The 22,056-nt window shown below is 48.0% G+C and overlaps 1 protein-coding gene across 1 annotated transcript; it reads right to left on the bottom strand.

The window, feature by feature from the left end:
* Nucleotides 1-20,627: 20,627 nt before the first annotated feature.
* Tmsb10 (thymosin beta 10) lies at nt 20,628-21,778 on the bottom strand. The gene is made up of 3 exons (XM_052719045.1): nt 21,646-21,778; nt 21,218-21,329; nt 20,628-20,927 (listed from the first exon to the last, which is right to left on the bottom strand). The coding sequence occupies exons 2-3, from the start codon at nt 21,315-21,317 to the stop codon at nt 20,893-20,895; spliced, it is 135 nt and encodes a 44-aa protein (XP_052575005.1). The 5' UTR covers nt 21,318-21,329; nt 21,646-21,778; the 3' UTR covers nt 20,628-20,892.
* Nucleotides 21,779-22,056: the final 278 nt, after the last annotated feature.

A 22,056-nucleotide genomic window follows, 5' to 3' on the forward strand; every position in this document is an offset into this window, starting at 1 on the left:
GGTATGGTCTTGTTGGAGAAAGCGTGCCACTGTGGGGGTGGGCTTTGGGGTTTCCTATGCTCAGGATACTGCCCAGTGAGTCAGTCAACTTCCTGTTGCCTGCAGGATGTAGCACTTTCAGCTCCAGCACTGTGTCTGCCTGCATACCGCCATGCTCCCCATCATGATGACAGTGAACTGAACCTCTGAAACTGTAAGTGAGCTATGCCAAGTGAATGTTTTCTTTGTAGGAGTTTCTGTGGCCATGGTGTCTCTTCACAGCAATAAAAACCCCAACTAAGACAACCAGTCCCTAGGCCCTGTACTAACTTTCTTCTCTTCTGAAACCTCCTGATCCAGGCCCCCACAGTTCAAACCACCCTCAGCACCACTGTCTTCCCGGCTCCTACTAGGATGGTTCATTAAGCAGCACTTAAAGTGGTCAACTGCCAGTTTTGCTTGTTTGTTGAGACAGGGTTTCTCTGGGTAGCTTTGGAGCCTGTCCTAGAACTCACTCTGTAACCTGGGCTGGCCTTGCACTCACAGAGATCCACCTGCCTCTGCCTCCTGAGTGCTGGGATTAAAGGCGTGCGCCACCACCACCACCACCCGGCCTCAACTGCTTTTCTAATCTATAGTCCCAAGGTCGATATTCCTTCACATAAAAGCATGGTTGGGCCTATCACAACAATACCCCACTCCTGGTACTGACTTCTATCTTAGTTAGGGTTCCTATTGCTGTGAAGAGACACCATGACTACTTCCTGCTGACTGCACAAGATGTAGAACTCCCAGTTACTTCTCCAGCACCGTCTGCCTGCATGCCACCATGTCCCACCATGATGAAAATGGACTGGACCTGTGAACTGTAAGCCAGCCCCAATTAAATGTTTTCCTTTGTAAGAGTTGCTTTGGTCATGGTGTCTCTTCACAGCAATAGAAACCCTAACTAAGACAGGATCATACCTAGGGTCTTACACATGCTGGAACTGAACCTCTCCTCAACCCCTCCATTCTCACCGAAATGTAGTAAGTATCCAGATCTAGGATGGGCCTCCTGTGCACACACCAAGGGAAGCTCTGCACTTCTCAGGCTAACTGCAGCCCCCAGCCTTCGGACTCTCAGAGCTGCCTCAAGGCAGCTGCATGCTCTTGACCTTGGGCTAGTACCAGGCACTCTTCACACTTGTGTAGCCCAAAGGCTCTTTGATCAGTGTGATCAGCCCTGGATTTTGAGTGCTTCAGCATTTATTTTGCTTGTTTTACTATTTAATTAACGTCTCTGCCCCTTTATGACTTCAAAATTCACTATGTGCCTGTAATGCCAGCACTTGGGAGGTGGGGACAGGAACATTAAAGTTCAAACACCGCCTGGACTCTGTTAGGATTCTGCCACCACTCCAGCTGCATGACCGCACATGGGCAGTTCAGGAGCTGAGCAAGGGATCTTATGTCTTACGTCACCCATGTGCTGCATGATTGTGCAAATGTACGCAGCCAGGTCACACAATCAGTGCATGCGTGGCGTAGCTCCGTAAGTCCACCTGCGCATGTGCTTGGGAATCCTTAAAAGCTGGACACAGACGCCTCCTCTCTCCTCTCTGTTCTCTCCCCCTCACTCCCTCTCTCTCTCTTTCTCTCTCTCTCTGTTCTCTGCATGTGCTTCTTCCCCAGGCCTGGTTCTTTTGCCCCCCCCCCCCAATAAAGCTCTAATATTGGTTTTTGTCGTGGCTTGTGCCTCATGACCTTTCTGTATGGTAACCAGCACCACTATAATTTTTAACAGGCTCTATGAAGTTTTTTTCTCAAAAATCCAAAGAAAAGGGGAGAGAGATCCCATTTCTTCCTGGAAATCTATAGGCAGTTTGTGGCTACTAGAGGATGAGAGGTTTTTTTCTTCAGTGGTGTAGCCAGCCACTACTAAGATACCCAGGATCAATAACCCCCTGCCATGCCATGCCGCAGGTGGGGCAGGACTCAGCCAGGAGTCACCTGGGGACTCCTGCTCCCTGCCATGTCGGGGGTGGGGGGGGGTGGGGGGGTGGGGGGGGTGGAGGGGTGGGGGGAGGCAAGGAAGACTCTAGCCCAGGGGAAGGGAAGGGGAGGGGAGGGTGGGAGAGAGAGAGAGAGAGAGAGAGAGAGAGAGAGAGAGAGAGAGAGAGAGAGAGAGAATGAGTCATGTGCATGTGAGAGAGGCAGATTTGAAGAGGTGAGGGAGAGGGAGATGAGGAATGGGCTGATGCAGATGCTCTGCAGCCACCCAGGGCCAGATGTCTGGGTCTGGGCTGATGCCAAGGGCCATGAATTGGTCTGTGACCCTGTTGAAGGCAGAGAGGTTAGGGCTATACAGAGTTGGCCCCGCCCCTCACTGGCCGAAGCCCTCAGGAAAGAGGGCCCTACACCTCACCTCGGCAGTACAGTATCACTGACCCTGTTCACAGGGGCATAGGCAAGTTGGTCCTGACACCTGGACAACCAGAGCTACACAGAGAAACCCTGTCTCTAAGAACAAAAAACAAACAAAGAAACAACAATAATAAAACAAAAAGAAAACAAAACAACAGCAAAAAACACACCAAACAGCCAAATCCCTCTAAACAGCAATTCCCAGCCTTCCGTCTCAGGGCCCAGCAGCACCACCGCGAATTCTCTGCTCCATGGTGACCAAAAAGTTGCCGGTTCTGACCATATTTCAAATCCTCACAGGGTGGGGGAAGGCTGCGTTGGGAAAGTTTTCCATTATCAATGATCACGACTCAGATTAACCCCATTGACTATAGCACTGACATTGCATAGGAATTTGGGGTTTCTTGGCTTTTTTTGTTTATTTGTATTTTGTTTATTTTAGACCGTGTCTCGTGGATCCCAGGCCAGTCTTCAATTTACTGTGGATGATGGTTTGCTTTAACTGTCAGCTTGACACTGTGTATGTGTGTGTGTGGTGGGGCAAAACAGCTTGACCATACAGCTGCCATGACAGGCTTAGAGGCCCAGACAGCTTCTGGCAGGCAACCTCTGGACCCAGGAAAAGCCATGAGCTGACCCCGCCCAGTGGGGCCTGCATCTAAGAGGAAAATACCTGACATTCCAAACATTCCCTGTACAAAAGTCAGCCAATCAGGGTCCTGAACCCTGGAAATCCCCTCACCCCAACCTCTGCTGTGATTAAAAAAAAAAACAAAAAAACCCCACTCCACCTGAGCTCAGGGCTCTGCTCTCACTGCTGACAGACAGAGAGACCAAGCTTGGAGCTTGAAAAATAAAGGCTCTTTGCTTTTACATATGGGATTCGGTCTCTGTGGTGGTCTTTTGGGGGTCCCTGCGATCTGGCCATAACAGACACAATCTAGAATCGCCTAAGAAGGGAGTCTCAATGAGAAAATTGTCTAGATCAGGTTGGCCTGTGGGCATGTCTGTAGGGGACTGCTCTTCATTGGGTTTAATGAGGTGGGAAGATCCATCCTGAGTATGGGTGGGATCATGCATGGGCAAGGTCTTAAACTGTATAAGAGTTTTAAGAAAAAAGGCGAGCCAAGCAAGAGGCATGCGTGTGTCCATCCCCTCTCTGTGAATGTGATGTGACTATCATTTCCTTTAAGCTCTTGCCTTGACTTCCCCACAGTGATGGACTACCCAGAAATCCTTTCTCACTTAAGTTGCTTTTTGTCATGCATTTTATCCCAGGAGCTGGACCAGAAGCTAGAACTATGTCATGAAGGATGACGTTGAACTTCTGACCACCCTCCCTCCATTTCCCTAGTGTTGGGATTACAGGTATACAGGTGATAGATTTGTTTAGTGCTGGAGAGCCAACCCATTGTCTTGTGCATGCTAGGCAAGCACTCTATCAATGGAGCCACATTCATAGCCCTTGCTGCAGTATAATTTCAGGATGAAGACATAGCTTAGCAGTAGAATGTTCTGATGTGTGTGGGAGCCTGAGTTAGATTCCCTATCCCCCAAACCAACCAAGCAACCACTAACAAAATTCCCCAACCTACAAAGCACCTTAAACCCGTTCTGAAACAAAATGGAGGTTGAAATTGTAGATGTATATACCATTACATCCCCTCATCTATAAGGGAGTATCCTAGTTTGACTAAAAACTACTCAGGGGAGGAAAGGGTTTATTTCCCCTTACACTTCCACCTCACGGTCCATCACTGAGAAAAGTCAGCACAGAAACTCGAGGCAGGAACCTGGAGACAGGAACCAAAGCAGAGACAATGGAGGAGTGCTGCTCACCGGCTTGCTCTCAACAGCTTACTCAGTTTGCATTCTAATACCTCCTAAAACCACCTGCCTGGGGGTGGCACTGCCCCGAGTTGACCGGGTCCTCCCACACCAATATTAATCAAGAAAATGCCCCACAGATTTTCCTACAGGAATTTGATGGGGTATTTTCTCAATTGAGGACCTGTCTTCCCAGATGACTCAAGATTGTGTCCAGTTGACAAAAAAAACTAGCTAGTGGAACAGGTCAGAGAATAGTAGAGCAGGACACCTGATGTACTCGAATATGTATGTGAGCAAACATTACACCACACACACACACACACACACACACACACACACACACACACACACACACAAACACAGGTTTTCACACACATAATGCTATTTAATTTTGCAGTTATACCAGCAGAAAGACTTTTGTAGTCAGCAAATATATACTAAGCACCTACTATGTGCTGGTTATTGTTCTCAGTGGTGGGAACTGAGCAATGAGAAAAACTTCCCATTGCCAGCTCAGTTAGTAGAGTGCTTGTCTAACACACACACACACACACACACACACACACACACACACACACAGCCCTGGATTCAGTCCCCAGCACCGTATTAACCAGATCATAGCACTCAGGAAATGGAGGCAGGATGGTTGAAAGTTCTAGGTTACCCTTGGCTATATAACAAGTTAGAGGCAAGACTATGATATGTAGGACCCTGACAAGGGAAAAAAAAAATCTGGCAATTCTGTCAGTAAAAGTCAATTTGTCTCAGTTACTCTGACGTACTCATTTATCAATTCTCTTTCCTCCTTCTAATAATCTAAGGAACATACAATCACTCAATCGCTTATCCTTTATACAGGATAAGAAGAGCGTGATAATTTTGGTGCTTCTCTATTGCCAGTCAGTAAAGGCAGGCTTAGAACGATATGGCTGACAGAAACACACCAGAAAGCATCCCATTGGGTGGTGTCTGATTAGCTCAGTCTCCTTATCACCAAAGAAGATGCTTCAAGAAGCCAGCTGTGGTGGTGCACACATTTAATCCAGGCAGTTGGGAGGCAGAGGCAGGTAGATCTCTGAGTTCAAGGCCAGCCTGGTCTTCATGGCAGCTTCCAACTGGATGTATTGTCATGGTTCCCAGTGGCTTGGCTATTCTGTGGCTCCTTTCCCATGGGAGAAATCTGGCTGGTCCTTGGAAGAATCCTTCCCTTCTGGGTCCTTGTCCTGGGGGCACTGGAATGCTCCCTGCATTTTCTTCCTCCCCCAGCTGCATTAGGAAGGGTCTCACCTCTGAGACCCTCATGTGAACCTCCAGGTTGCCATCTGTGTTCCCAGCACTTATGTAGCTTGGGACACATCTTGATTTTTCTAGTCGCCCAGTTCCTCCTTAGATCTCTCTCCCCTAACTCTCTGACATTTCCCCCTCTACTTCCCAAAGAGAAAACCTTACCTAGATGGATTCAGTATCATGTTTGATTTGGAAGCCAAGACGAGACATTTTGGTTTTTGACAGCTGTTATCACCTCCCCACGAGTTGACTTGGTACCTTTTTATAAACGTTAGCATCCTTTACTCCACTTACCATGCACGGTAACTGACAGATGCATTGTTGGACTGTTGATATTGTTGTTATTGTAACTTTGGACAATTAGCTATTAGATCAATTGAGACAGGAAATTGGGCCTGAGATGGCTCAGGCAGTAAAGGCACTCACTGCCAAGTCTGATGAACTAAATTTAATCTCCAAGACTCACGTGGTAGAAGAAGGGACTCGTGCAAGGTGGCCTCTGACTTCTACATGCATGGCGTCGTGTGTTCAAGTCACCCTGTCCCATAAATAAATACATGTACAATTTTTTAAAAGAGTATGAAAATAAAACACAAATAGGTTTTTGGTTTCTTTCTTTTCTTCCTTCCTTCCTTCCTTCCTTCCTTCCTTCCTTCCTTCCTTCCTTCTTTCTTTCTTTCTTTCTTTCTTTCTTTCTTTCTTTCTTTCTTTCTTTCTCTCTTTCTTTCCTTCTTTCTTTCATTCTTTCTTTTTGAAACAGGGTCTCTCCATGTGGTTCAGGCTGTCTTGAAACTCAGTATGTAGACCAGGCTGGCCTTGAATTTGTGGGAACTCCTTCCTCTGCCTTCCTAGTGCTGAGATAACAGGCCTGTACCGCCGTGCTTGGTTCTAAAGGACTTCTTTTGGTGTTTCCTTTTGTTACTGTTTCTGGTCTGGTGTGGTCATTAGGTTTTAGAGTAGTCTCTGGGTTTTAAGTTTTGCTCATGATCACGGAAAAGCCAATACAGAATGTGTCCCACTTATCTGCTGCCACTCCAGAAAGGGCCACCAGATGGTGCACCTCTTCCCTTCTGAGGTCTGGTCTTTGCTTGATGTAGGAGCCAGGTCCCCGCAGCCTTGGTGGGTTGAGATCTTTGTAACCTTACATTAGAGATGTCTCTCCTCAAAACCACCCAGATTCTCTGAGCATTCCCAGGCAGAAAGGAATCCCAGTTGGACGGTGACTGTATCTTAGAAATGAGGCACCACAGTGATGATGAAAGTGAGGACGGGACATCTGCCCTTCAATTCTGTGTTTAAAGCCAGGTATGGTTTAGCTCAGTACTCTTTGATTGAGAGCCTGGGCACTTGACATTGTTGTACAGTGATAATGATGGAGGGGCCATGCTCACACATCACTGAGAGGAACTGGATGCTGGCACCGTATGAACTGCAGCCATACCACACAAGGTTACTCAGCAGCCTTCTGGGTCACAAAGGCAGGTACCTCAGGGGCAATTGACAACATAAGGGTGCAGCTAGGGGGCAGTGGTGGGGTCCGGTGAGAGGGCAAGTGCCATATAAAGGTATTCAAGTTCAAAATTGCATGGTGGCTCACAGCTGTGTTGTTACCTCTTGGGAGATGGAGACAAAAGGATCCAGGAGCCCAAGGGCATTGTTGACCATATAATGAACTTGGGGCCAGCCTGGGCTACATGGGATCCTGTCTTAGTTTTTTTTTTTTTTTTTTTTTAACTTAACAGAGCTGGTTGTATTTTCTCACCTCTGGAATCTAATCCTCGAATTCAAGCTGGGGGTGTAGCTCAGTCTGTAGAGTGCTTGCCTAGCCTGTATAAAGCCCTAGTCTGATCCCAATAACACATGCCTCAGGAGGTGGAGGCCGGATCAGAAGTTTAAGGTCATCCTTAACTACATAGCAAGTTCCAGGTCAGCCTCAGGTATGTGAGATCCTGTCTCATAAAACAAACAATCAAAATTGCTTAGAACACTGTTGATTTAAAAGCACACATCTAGCTGGGTGGTGGTGGTGGTGGTGGTGGTGGTGGTGGTGGTGGTGGTGGTGGTGGTGGTGCATACTTTTAATTCCAGCACTCAGAAGGCAGAGGCAGGTGGATCTCTGTGAGTTTGAGGCTAGCCTGGTCTACAGAGTGAGTTCCAGGTCAGTCGGAGCTGCACAGAGAAGCCCTATCTCAAAAAACAAACAAATAAACAAAAAATCCAAGCAACAACAAAACCAATATAAAAGCATACATCTATAAGCTATATTAAAAAATTTATCTATATGGTACTCTAGTTTTTTACCTACCCTTGGGCCACCCATAGGTATTCCTATACTTATCTCGCCTTGTCCCACACATCTTATGCCTGGCTACTATGTTATGCCTTTCTGTGTCCTTTGTCCTGGGCATCTGTCCTTGGACAGCAGGGCCTTCTTTCCTTCCTCTCTTTCATAAACTATAGGGACCTTTGGGACAGGTCCATTCAGGGCCACCCTACTGTTCAATTCCAAGGCATACCATTTGTTTTGGAGTCAGAGGAAACTGCTTCTTGGGAGATTGTAAATACTGCCATCAAGCATACAATGTTAAATGAGATTTGTGACCCTGGCTCATCTTTTTCTGGGACTACCTCCTTGGCCAGCCACCAGACAGCATTTTTCTCTTCTTGGGGGTATGCGGTTGTGGTAGTTTGAATGTAATTGGCCCCCATAATCTCATAGGGAGTGGCACTATTAGTAGGTGTGAGCTTGTTGGAGTAAGCACAGTTTTGTTGGAGGAAGTGTGTCACAGTAGAGGTGGGCTTTGAGGTCTCATATATGCTCAAGATACTGCCCAGTGTCTCGGTTCACTTCCTGTTGCCTTCTGATCAAGATGTAGCCAGCACCATGTCAGCCTGCTGCCATGCTCCCTTCCATAATGATAATGGACTGAACCTCTGAACTGGAAGCTGCCACCTTAAATGTTTTCCTTTATAAGAGTTGCTGTGGTGTTGGTGTCTCTTCACAGCAATAGAAACCCTAAGACAGAAGTTGGTACCAGGAGTAGGGTATTGCTGTGACTGGCCTGACCATGCTTTTGTTTGGAGGAATTTAGACTTTGGGACTTTGGGTTAGGAAAGCAGTGGAATGCGTTAAGCACTACTTAATGGGCCATCCTAGTAGGAACATGGAAGACAGTGGTGCTGAGTGTCATTTGATGAACTGTGGGGGCCTGGCTTAAGAGGTTACAGAGGAGAAGAATATTAATATGTGGCCTAGAGATCGTTCTCGTAATATTTTGGTGAAGAACGTGGCTGCTCTTTGCCCTTGTGAAGAGTCTGCCTGAGGCTAAAGTGAAGAGTTTTGGATTAATTCCATTGGTAGAGGAAATCTCAAAACAGCCTAGTACAGACATTGTTGTGTGATGATTAGTGTTAACCCTAATTAAGATTTATAATGAAAAGGAGCAAGTTGAGCAGGATAAATTACAAAATGTAAAATTTGAGGAGAAAAGGGGCTCTAGGAAGTGGAATGGAACTAAGTTCTATGTTCAAGGAGATAAATGGATTAAGAAATGGAATAAAGGGAGTGGTGACCTATAGGTGGAAGTTCTCCTGTGTCCCACAGCCACTCAGTCCCAAATAAACACACAGAGGCTTATTAATTACAAGCTGTTTGGTCTAAGTCTCAGGCTTATTGCTAGCAACCTCTGATATCTTAAACTAATCTATTTCTATTAATCTATATTTTGTCATGTGGTCATGGTATTACTGGTCTGCTGGCATCTTGTTCCTCGGGCAGCTGGATGGCGTCTGTTTGACTTCATCTTTCTTCATCTCTGTCTTCAGTTTGAATGTACCACCTAATCTTATTCTGCCTCACCATTGGCCTAACAGCTTTATTTATCAACCAATGAGTGCAACACATATTCACAGCATACAGAAAGACCATCCCAGAGCAGTGACCACAGGACAAGATCCCACCCAGCTAAGTTTCCAACTTGTGAAAAGGAGCTAAAGAAAAGCTTAGAGCCAGGTGTGGTGGGGGCATATCTTTAATCTCAGCACTGGGAAGGCAGAGGCTGGTGGATCTCTGAGTTTGAGGCCAGCCTGGTCTAGAGATCTGGACAGTCAAGCTTAGGCAATGAAGTACAGAAAGCTAGTGAAGATGTAATTGAATGAGGGGGACATGTTCTAGCCCCAGCAGGCAGCAGAACTTGGCAGCTTCAGCCATGTGATTCTGGCTTTAGAGTTAAGGATAGATAAAATGAGTTATAAACTATGCTTCCTATAGTTTAGAAAGACTATGAGTGGGAAGGACTGAAGTCTGAAGTCTCCTCAAGTTGCTGAGACCCACAGCCATGCCTTCCCTTGTCTAGGGAAATGTCCTTCCCTAGAGAAACGCAGATGTGACAGGCATACCTCATAGCCATGTGTAGTTAATATCGGGGCCCATTCTAAGAAATCCAACAGTAGGCTATTTCATCAGACATCATTACATCATTAGCTGTACTTACAGAAACCTGGAGGTGATAGGTCAAGCATCCTTGTTGTGTCCTGATACCGTTGAGTGGCTAGAGTGTTTTACTTCTCTTCTTTTTCCTATGACAAACACCTGGAGGAGTGATAGGTTTCTGTACTCCGATAGTAGGTTTCTTCACCAACACAGTAAGCAAGACCAAGCCAAATTAAGAGTAAAAGACCAGGTTATTTGGGCAAAGCACTCCTGGGTCCAGCCCCCAGAGATCGAGGTGGGGGAAGAGGGTAGGAAAAAAAAATCATGTTGCTGGTCTAAAGGAGGGGGCTTAAATACCCTGTAGCTGAGGGATGGTGATGCATAAGCCATGGGCTGGGTTTGTACCCAACATGGTATGCTTTTAGGTGGGGTCTTGAGCAGCTAGCAGCTTTGGGGGAGGAGTTGCCACTGCTACAGAACTGGACTTTAGGTGGTGTTTCTGAGAGGGCAGGGTTTGGAGAGGGAGGAATGGCTGGATTAAGCAGGAGTGAGCTGGAGATTCCAGCTGAACAAGGAGCAGCTTAAGGGGTCATCGAGCTGGCTCAGTGGTAAAGGCACTTGCTGTCAAGTCTGGTGACCTGAGTTTGATCCCTGGGTGCCACATGGTAGAAGTAGAGATGACCTCTACAAGTTGTTCTCTGACTCCTCATTCATCCACAGCATGGCATGCCCATACACACCAGATCTCATGTGGGGCCTGGGGATCAAACACCAGGATCAAGTTTGGCAGCAAGCTGAGTAGGGGAGATAGAGTCAGCAGTTGGAGAATAGTGTTTACTGGGGTGAGGAAAGACACTTGTGTAGCAAACAACGAACACCCAGAGAAAAAGACTCACGGGGAGGTGGCAGTGGTGGCCGCTTCGCGGGAGGGGGCGGGGAGATCAGATAGATGAAAACTCTAGTCTTTTCTCAAGGTTGGTTTTTTTTTTAAGTCTTGGAAGAGTTTTTCTCCCCTAATTTAGGCTTGGTCAGTTTGCAGAAAGACAGGATTGGCCCACAACTGTTGTGTAACAGGTCTTGATCCAGCTTCAAACTTGTTGAGGAAGTCTATCAGCAGGGGTCTGCTGGTGGGGAAATGAAATCTTATCAGGCCTTTGTTTCAAGCTGCCAGGAAGGTGAGGAAGAAGCTGGCCGTCTTGGAAGCTAGACACCCTTATTGTCTGGCCATGGCCCCTCTCCCTACCGGGGAGCCTGTGTCTCTCACATACATACATATATACATAATACATGCATGCATACATACATACATATGTATGTTTACTCATACACATAAAATGAAAATAGAGAAACCTTCTAAAAAGGAAGAGAAAAGACTAACATCAAAGCTGCCATTTGAACTCTGCAAGATTCTCCAGAGAAATGGAACCAATTGCCTCTGGATAGATACAGGTGCCTGAGGGTAGATTTATTGGGGTGGTTGACTACGGGTACAAGACATCCCACCACAGGCTCTCTGCAGGCTGGAGACCTGGCCCAGGCCAAGGCCAAAAGCTTCTGAACCAGGGAAGTGATGTTGTAATTTTCAGTCTGAAGCGTGGGCCAAATCCCCAAAGGCCTCAGAAGGAGGGTGTTCCAGCTCTAGGAAAGGGTGGTGGTGGCGGGGTGAATCCAATTGTTTTCTGCTCTTTTGCTTTATCTGGGCTCACAGCTGGTTGGATGGTGCCCATCTCCATAGAGTGAAGCTCTTCCCAGCTCAGCCCCCTAACACATGCCTGTGTCCTCTGCAAGCACACTTAAGGACACTCCCAGAACTAATGCTTTAAGGTTCCAGTCAGGCTGACACCCAAGATTAATCATCATGGGAGACATATGTCCTTTTCTAGCTACCGAAACAAATCTTGAGGTACTGAAGTTATTGTTTTCTTGCAGCTTTGAAAGAAATCATCTGTGAAACCATCTGGGCCTGGCGCTCTCCTATGTGTTAACAAAGTGTGCGTGCCCACTTGTGTGTAGGTGGGACAGATTCTGTGCAGAAAGAGACGGATTTATGCATGATTTTTTTTTTTTTGAGACAGAGCCTCATGTATCATCCTAGGCTGGGTTTAAGTTTGCTTTGGAGTTGAGGATGACCTCACACTTCTGATCCTCTTGCTTCTGTACATGTACCAGCATGCCTGGTCTATGTGGCTCTAGGGATAAAACCCAAGGCTTCATGCATGCTAGGCAAGCACTCTACAAACTGAGCAACATTCCAAGCTGTTGCCCCCGACCCCCGAGTTTTCTTTAGTCTTATTTCTGTCATCATGAATCGTGTTCTTTACAAATGTCTCCAGGTCTGTGAAGATGGTTCAGCAAAGGTGTTCGCCATGACAGGCCTGATCAGCTGAGTGGGGTCCCCTGGAACCATGTGAGAGGGAGAGAACCAGCTGTATAAAGTTGTTCTCTGACCTCCACATACGTGCACCCCATCGTACACATAACGCATGTACAACAATGGTAAAAAGATAAGGGCTGATCGGGTGACTCAGCAAGTCAAGGCACTTGCTGCCAAGACTGAGGACCTGAGTTTGGTCCCCAAGACCCACATGGTGGAATAGTGGAAGGGTAGCTGACCCATGAAAACATGTACACACACACACACACACACACACACACACACACACACACACACACACACACATATGTACACACACACACACACACACACACACACACACGAATAAATAAATAAACAGATGTTAAAAAGTTTTAGAATGTTTCTTGCTTTCCTTAAACTGTATTTTCTGATTTTTGTGCTGCATAAAATTGGGCTGAGCTACATAAGTTGGAAAACCCAAGGAGTGACATTCTAAGAGCTTATTTCTGTGCCAGAGGAAGAAGTCTGGGAGCAGCACCCAAGGTCTGGCAGAGTGACTCTGAGGTTCCTTTCCACCTTTGGTCTCTGCTGCACTCTACCCGCAGCATTTGAGTTCTGTCCTCAGGGTGAGACATTTCCTGGCCCCAATGCGGGCAGGAGCTGGTCTCTGCATTCTCATGCTCTCCCAGCAGGTCAGACCAGAAGCAGGCAAATCTGGAGCCTGCGAGGAGAAAAAGGGAACTATCCTTTCGACATTGCGGTGGCTCATGTCACGTGTCTACTTGGGTAGGGTCTGGTGCCCAGTTATTTAGTCCCCCACAGTCTAGAAGCTGCTGCAGAGGTGTTTTGGTGATGTGAGTCACAAGGAGATTAGCTTGTGGGAAGATGGCATCCTGTCAGTTGAGGCCTTAAGAGCAAAAGTAATTTCTCTGAGAAGGAATCCTATGTGAAGGCCATCATAAGGGGCTGAGTATATGCACAGTTGTTAGTGGTTGCCTAGCATGCACATATGTCTGGATTCAATCCCTAGCACTGTAATCCCAGAGCTTGTGGAGACAGGAAGATAAGTTCAGTATCATCCTCAGCTACATAGCAAGCTTGAGGATAGCCTGGGCTACCTCAAACACACACACACACACACACACACACACACACACACACACACACACACACGCACACACACACTGTGCACTCATGACTTCAATATAAAGCAGAGGTTGGTGTGGAGGCTCATGTCTGACATCTCATAACTTAGGAGTCTAAGGCAAAAGAATTTTATTGTGAGTTTGAGGTCAACCTGGGCTAGACAGTAACATCTAGGCCTGCCGGTGCTGCAGCATGAAGCCTTGTTTCAAGAAATAAATAAGGGGCTAGAGAAATGTCTCAGCAGTTAAGGGCATGTGCTGCTCTTGCAGGGGACCCGGGTTTAATTCCCAGCATATAGTAGTTCACTCCAGTTGCAGGGGATCTGATGTCCTCTTCTGACCTCCATGGGCACCAGAATTGTACACAGTGCACATATGTACATGCAGGCAGAACATTCCTACATATAAAATAAAATAATAAATATATTAAAAAATAAATAACAAAGATTATAACATGCAAAAGCTGGTGCTGGAGTTTTTCAGTCTGCAGATTTCAGATTTTCCAGGCCCCATACCTGCGCCAGACAATTCCTTAAAATTTGTCCACTGCTGTGTGTGTGTGTGTGTGTGTGTGTGTGTGTGTGTGTGTGTGTGTGCACATTTGCATCATATGTGTGAAAGTGCTCACAGAGGCTAGAAGAGGGCATGGATCCCTTGGACTTGCAGTTACAGGTAGTGATGAGCCACCCAATGTGAGTGCTAGAAACTAGAAACTAAACTTGGGTCCTCTGGACGAGCAATAAGCGCTGCCTATCCAGCTCTCTAGTTCCTAAAGTTTTTAAATACCGCTTATTTATGTGTATGTGTGTATGCTGCAGCATGTACGGGGGCCAGAGGAGAACATGATGGAGTCAGTTCTCTCCGTCCCCCACGTGGGTCCCGAGGATTGAACTCCAGCTGCCGGGCATCAATTCTGGCTGCCAGCTTGGTGGCAGCGTCTTTACCTGTCGGACCATCTTGCTGACTATAGACAGTACAGCTGACCGCTATCTGCTGGTCTTCTTCTTGTTTGAGTCCCTTGTTTGAGTCAGCATTGCTTCCGATGTCAGATTTCTCTTAGTCCTGATGGCAGGTATTAGAGTTCTTTCGACTGTAACAGAAAACCCAACTACAGAGTTTCTAAACATGAGAAAATGATCTATTTTCCTCATGTGGGTATGCATGTTTTCATTTGTTTGCATGTGCACATGTGTGTATGTGCATGTAGAGCTCCGAGGTTGAATTTGGGAGTCTTCCTCAATCACTCCTTCCCTTACTCATTGAGTAAAGCTGTCGGGCCGAACCCAGAGCTCACTGCCCATAAGGCTAGTCTGGCTGCCCAGCTTGCTCCAAGGGATTCTGTGTCTCACCTTCTGGCCACTGAAGTGCAGCATTGGAACTCTGTTTCCAGCTTGTGTGGCGGGAACACTAAATGCCAAGCCATCTCACTAGACACAGGGACATTTATTATTCACACAAGCAGTTCAGAGACAAAGAAAGGTCTTTTAGGAAACTGTGACTCCAGGGCTCAACCAGTACTTATATCCTTTCCATGTTTTAACGTTACCTCCTTGTTCAGCTCAATTTCCTTTAATGGTTTCAAGATGACTGTCTTGGTTCAAACACCACATCCTTCACCAGTGGTATTTGTATGTTTTTATTACGGACAGTTTCCCCAGAATCCTTCAAACAGATTTCCTCCCATGGCTCCTGTGCTAGAATCACAGTCCACACCTACTCCTGAATCAGCCAACAACAAAGCAACAGCCATCACCAACCCTCAGCGACCAAATATCTTAATCTCTCAAATATTTGATGATACTTCTTTTTTTGAAATAAAAATTAAGGATAACTTTACAGTGTATCCATACACTGTAAAAACACAAACCAAAATGATTTCCATTAGAATATAAAGGTGAAATAAAGAAAGATAGTCTTTTTGTTTGTTTGTTTCTTTTTTGTTTTTAGAGACAGAGCTTCTCTGTGTAGCCCTGGCTGTCCTGGAACTCACTTTTGTAGACCAAGCTATCCTCGAACTCACAGAGATCCACCTGTCTCTGCCTCCTAAGTGCTGGGATTTAAGGTGTGCATCATCATGCCTCATTCCCGGCTAAAAAAGGTAATCGTTAAAACACATTTTTTTTTTTTTTTTTGAGACAGGGTCTCATTTACCCTGGATGATCTCAACTCACGATGTAGCCAAGGTGACCTAAACCCCTAATCCTCCTGCCTCCACCTCTGCAGTGTTGGAATTACAGGTGTGAACCAATGTGTCTGATTTAAGAAAGATACTTTATAAAATTTTCTGTGTATATGCATTGTGGTACATGCAATAAATTGTATTATACATCTGTATTGGTTATTCTTCTGTTGCTATGATAAAGTACCCCGACACGAAGGAAGCTAGGAAAGAAAGGGTTTATTTTGGTTTGTATTTCCAGAGGGATAGAGTCCATCATGGTGGGGAAGGCAGGCAGGAGAAACCTAGGCTGGTCTGGCAGTCAGGAAGCTGAAAGAACAGGAAATGGGCCCAGGTGATAAAACCTCAACGCCTGCCCCTCAGTCACAGGCTTCCTCCAGCAAGTCTCCACTCCTAAAGGTTCCATAACCTTCCCAAACAGGGCCATGAGCTGGGGATTGGGTGTCCAAATACATGAGCCTATTGGGTACATCCCCCACTCAAACCACCCCAGGGTACCAGTTATTTCCTGTTCTCCCTATGACAGAATTAGACACCAGAGCCTGATGGCTTGTGACTGACAGTTCCTTGCTTCCTGATTTGCTTTGCTTAGTGTGACTGGATAGAAGTTAAGTCTGAGGAGAGGAAAATACCACTGAGTGACTCTGTGTAACCTTCTCCATTAGCGCTGTGCCCCAGGTAGGGCCTGCTTGTTCAGCCTGCCTCTCAGAATGAAAGAGGGGTGCAGATGAGAAACCGAGGAGAAAGCAACATGAACAAGGTATGTATTTCTGTTGTTGTAAATCACTGAGATTTTGGGGGCTATCTTGGTTTCTATTGCTGTGATAAAATACCATGACCAAAGGCAAGGTGGGGAAGAAAGGATTTATTTCAGCTTACAACTCCCAGTTCACACTCCATCACTGAGGGAAGTCGGGGCAGGAACTCAAGGCAGGAACCCGGAGGCAGGAACTAAAAGCATGAGCCATGGAGGCATGCTGCTGATTGATTTGTTCCTCCTGGCTTGCTCAGCCTGCTTTCTTACACAATGCAGGACCACCCACAGTGGCCCAGAGGTGGCACCACCCATCTGTAACTCCAGTTTCAGGGGATGATTTGATACCTTCTTTTGGCTTCCAAGGCCAGCAGGCACACACATGGTATATATACACACACGCAAGGCAAAACACTCATACACATAGAAGAAATACATATTTTTTTAAAAGGGGCTGGAGAGGTGGGTCAGTGGGTAAAGTGCTTGCTGCATAGGTGTGAACTCTTGAGTTCAGATGCTCAGTAGCCATGTGAAAAGCTGTGTGTGGCAGCATGTGTTTGCAACTCCAGTGCTTGTGGACAGGCAGATCCCATGGGCCAGTGAGTCTAGTTGAAACGGCGAGTTCCAGGGTGAGTGATGGATCCTGCCTCAAAAGAGAAGGAGGAGATGGGCTGGGGAGATGGATCAGTGGGTGAAGAGCTTTCTTCACCACCCTGATGACTTGAGTTAGGATCTCCAGAACCCGTGCAAACAGGCTGGACACAGCAGCACAAAGCATCTGTAATTCCTGTGTGTCCCTACAAGGAGACAGGAGGTGGAGATGGGAGATGCTCTAGAAGTCGGGCCAGTGAGCCTGATATAAGCCTCTGTGTGTTTACTTGGGTCCAAGTGGCCACAGGGCCGCGGGAGCCGGACAGGACCAGGAAAACTTCAGCTACGCCTGGCTTACAGGTGAAGACTGACATTGAAGTTGTCCTCTGACTTTTGCACAACTGCTGTGTGCACGCTTGTACTTTCAAACACACGGATATTTACACAGCATACACAGGAACACATACACATACAAACAACAATAAAAAAATAAGGTGGAGAGCATGCAGTAGATGAAGATGCCCCATGTTGACCTTTGGCCTCTACATGTGCAAGTATGGGCACATGTATCCACACTCTTTTGCACATATGCACATGCGCACACAAAAAAATTTAAAAACAAGAACTGTTGAGATGGCTTGGTGGTTAAGAGCACTGGATGTCCTTCCAGAAGACTTGGGTTTGATTTCCAGCAGCCACATGGTGGTTCACAATCATCTGTAACTCTAGTTCCAGGGGATCCAACACCCTCTTCTGGCCGTGGGCATCAAGAATGATGGTACTGATGTGGTGATGGTGATTATGGTAGTGAGGGTGGTGATAGAAAAGGTGACAGTAGTGTTGGTGATGGTGGTGGTGGTGGTAATGGTGATTATGAAGGTAATGGTGATGGTGGTGGTGGTGGTAATGGTGATTATGAAGGTAATGGTGATGATGGTGGTGGTGGTGGTAGTGGTGATTATGAAGGTAATGGTGATGATGGTGGTGGTGGTGGTAATGGTGATTATGAAGGTAATGGTGATGGTGGTGATGATGGAACAGATGTTGTGGATAGCGCGGGTGTGATGAGGTGCAGGCATGGTGTAAGTGTTGGTTATGGTAGTGGCAGTGTGCTAGTGAGGATGGGGTTGGTTTGGTGGAGATGGTGGTGATGGGGGCAGGTGCTGCTGTTGGTGATTACTATTTGTGTCTTCCCACACATGCCTCTCAGATCACTTTGTTTTGACCCCCACATCTAGAGTGGCCTCCAAATGACTACAGGATACAACACACCCACCTTCCTTCCTGGGTTCATTTTGAGGTTGCTTCTGTTTTCATTCAGTGATTGCTCTTTCCCTTCACTGAACTGTTCTGGTGTCAATGGGGGGAGGAGCCTACAGCTGAACAAACCCCACTCATTCTCACTTCCTGTCTTCATTCACATGCTTCCTCTTTCACCAAGGCAGCGGCTCTCACAGCTAACTTCTTTGTCTGCTTTCCCGAAGGGGACTGCTCATGTCTCTAGCATGTCTTTCATCGAGCATTTTGCAGTTACTTGCTCTTAAAAAACAAAACAACAAAACTCTGCAGACTTAGTACACTGATGGTACCTGTACACGGCCTCTAAATGTTGTAGAAACAAGCATCCCAGTATCCTTATTTTTTTTATTTTTTGAGACAGGGTCTCAAGTAGCCCGCTGCAGATCTTGAATTCACTGGGTAGCTGAGGATGACCTTCAACTCCAAATCCTCCTAACCCCACCTCCCAAGTGTTGAGATTATAGGTATGCACCACTTACCACATCTAGCTCCAAAATATCTCCTAACGTGTACATGGTTCTTCCTATAATTTGGATCTTGAGATGGTATCAAGGCTCCACATGTTGGAGGCTTGATCCTCAGGGTGGCACTGTTGAGAGGTGCTGGAACCTTTGAGCTGGGGCCACATGGAAGGTGGACTGTGGGACCCCCATTCCTTCCTCTTTCTCTTTTGCTCCCTGGTGGTGAGAGGTCTTGCTTCACTCTGCAACCCACTCTGATGTGGGCCTGACCACAGATCCAAGGCAGGGTCAGCAGAATGCAGACTGGGACTTCTGAGACAAAAGAAGATGAGACAAAAGAAGACCATCTCACAGGTGTTTCTCCTAGTGGCGAAGCTGACTAATGGAGTAGACAGCCTTGCGTCATTAGCCTCAATTGTAAACCAACAGTACTTCCTTCCTCCCGGACCCTGGATTGGCCCCAGGGAGGGAAACAAGTGTGTTTGGCTTCCCTAAACCATAGGAATCCCCAGGGGTTCATCATGCTCAGGCCCTGCCAATCTAGGTACCAGAGTCAACAAGTCAGTGCAGGGGAAGGGAATCATGGGAGTTGCTTGGGTTTAGCGTGACCAAGACGGAGTAGGTGAGGCCGGTTATGATTTTCAGTGGGTTCTCCTCTTTTTTTTTTTTCTTCTGAACTAATGAGATTAGGCCCACTTATGAGAGCATCAACTAGAGATTTCTTACTCAAGCATGGGACTATTGATCAGCCCCATCCTATTCTGGGTCTCTACAAAAGCTGTGTCTGGGGGAATCACTACTATCAGTGAAAAAGAATCCTTCCCCATTCAAAGGTGATTCAGGCCTCCGGGTACCAGCAGAAGGAACTGAGTGTAGGTCTGTCATGTTGCTCCTTTAAGTAAACTAGGCAGAGCCTCCCCAACCTGCCTGCCTCTGATCTACCCTGACTGCTTGTCTCACTACTAGGTTTTAAATTTCTTGTTGCTGGAGGATACACCTCATTTGAACTAACTGCCCTCATCCATTTATCGAGTCCCTTGGGGGTAAGACAAAAATGTGGAGCAAACCCTGTCCGATAGTCTCTCTCCCTCCCCTCCTCCAGAAAAAGGCTACCCCTGTAATCATTAAATCGTTTTCATGCCCAGGAGTCCTGGGCTCCTCCTCCACTAGGCCTAGTTCCACCCCTTCCCCACGGGTCATTGGAGGGTGTGACCTCCTTCAGTTCTGCCGCCACAACGCGACCACACTCCCTCCCTTCACTTCTAGCCTTCCAGCAGATCTCAGCCCAGGAGACTCCCCCTGTGAGACTCCCAGCTCAGCCAACACTCCCCACTAAAGGCGAACGTATTCGCAGAAGGTCCAGAGACAAAAAGAAAAAAATCCAAACCAAAACTACCCACCCCCAAAACCTAGCCTGTTCCCTGTGGCTGTAGTTCTGATGCTCATTCTGCAAGTTCTGATAAAACACACGGTTGTTTCACTAGATCCGGCCTTTGTTTTTATTTGATCTCATTCTGTACCATCTAGAGGAAAACCTTGTCATGTGTGTGTGAGGGACGAACCCCGACCTCGCCCAATTTCCAACATTCCAGAATGATTCTTTGCCCCCTTCCCCCTCAGACTTTAAATCACTGCTTCTGGTATGCGTGAGATTACAGGGCGGAAGAGGCGGCGGTGTTTGAAGAGCTGATCAAATGCAAATCTTTGGGGCAGCATTTTTCAAAATGGGGTTAAAATTTACGGGGGTTGCATTAAGAGCCGAGAACCCAGGAAACCTTAGGGCGAAGCACGTAAAACCAAAATAAAATGATGCACTCCCCCCCCTCCACCCGTCTCTGCGGCACAACTCACTTCCAGTGCCGCTCTGCCCACGCATACTCAACTAAAAGATTCAGACCACGCCAGCCATGCCACGAGGTGTGTTTTATTTTCATCAATTATACAAATAATTTTCTATAATATCCCAGGGCAAACCGGTGAAATTTGGCAGTCCGATTAGTGGGGGGCCCCCCTTCAGAGACCCGCGGGCCGGTGGCAGCGGCGCGGAGTGCCCGGGTTCACAGTGCAGCTTGTGGCTCGCGTCCATCTTGGAGGTGGCTCTTCCTCCACATCACGAGGGGGTCTCGGAGATGACGGGGTGGGGTGGGGTGGGGAAATCCTCCAGTCTAGGCTTTTAGGAAATTTCACTCCTCTTTTCCTGTTCAATGGCTGCAAAGGGCGGGATGCGGGCATTGGAGGATGGACCCACCTTGCAGACTCCCCTCCCCCCCAACTACCCAACCTGGTGTGGGTGAGTCACCCACGAGGCCTGGGGACAAGGAGGGGGTTTGGAAGGGACAAAGTGCTTTGTGTAACTGGAAGGGTGGCTGTGGCCTCTCAGATTCGGGGTGGGAGGATAGTGGCTGGATGAGGGTGGGGGGTGCCGGGCTGGCACAGCAGGGAAGGGTGGAGCGCTGTGGTGGGAACCTGGAGGCGGGGGGGGGGGGGGGAACACTCACTCTCTTTGGTCGGCAGGGTGTTCTTCTCCTGCGTCTCGGTTTTCTTCAGCTTGGCCTTATCGAAGCTGGCGATTTCCCCCATGTCCGGCTTGTCTGCCATTTTCTTACAACCCTGATGGGCGAACCAAAGCGATAGTGGGTGGCCTGAGGCTTGGGGGTGACCAGGGCTCCCTGGATCCCGCGCCCTCCGCGGACGCCTCTCGACGTGGCATGCCCGGGCCGGGGCGTTCCTGTAGCCCGCAGGCCGAGGAATCGGGGCTCGTCCACCACACCCTCCCTCCGAAGTCCCAGGGCGTGGCCAGCTAGCCAGCCTCGGAATGTTCCAAACCGCCGGGTCGCCTGTTGCAACCCACGGGGGACGCGCCCGCCAGCCACAAGCTGTCCCGACCCCACCCAGGGTAGGCCCCAAACCCAGGGCTGTGCCTCACCGTGGAGTCTCGTTCCGAGCTCGCGCTCCAGGTGCTCCCACTCGCCTTGCTGCAGCAAGAGACAAAAGAGCGGCGCCCGCCCCTCGCCTTATATACACCGCGCCCCGCCCCGCCTCTCGCCCGCCGCAGCGGGGGCGTGGTTAGCCCGTGAGGGGCGTGGCCAGCGCCCGCGTCCGGTGGGGGCGCTCAGCATCTCCGGGCTGCCGGGGCTCCGCCCTTCTCGGCCCGCGCCCCGAGCCCCTTGCCCTCCCGCGTGGGGGTGGCACACACCCGCTGCCCGGGGTCTCTTGCCCTGCTGTGTCTTCTTCTCCCAGGACCCAGGCGCCTGCTGCTCACCTCGCGGGGAAGGCGTGAGGGGCAGCGGGGAAGGACTTGGGGTTTTGTTGCGTGTGTATGTGGTGTGGGGTTGTG

Source organism: Peromyscus californicus, unplaced genomic scaffold (genome assembly GCF_007827085.1).
Source record: "Peromyscus californicus insignis strain IS unplaced genomic scaffold, ASM782708v3 Scaffold_6__1_contigs__length_162567912, whole genome shotgun sequence".
Taxonomy (NCBI): Eukaryota; Metazoa; Chordata; class Mammalia; order Rodentia; family Cricetidae; genus Peromyscus; species Peromyscus californicus.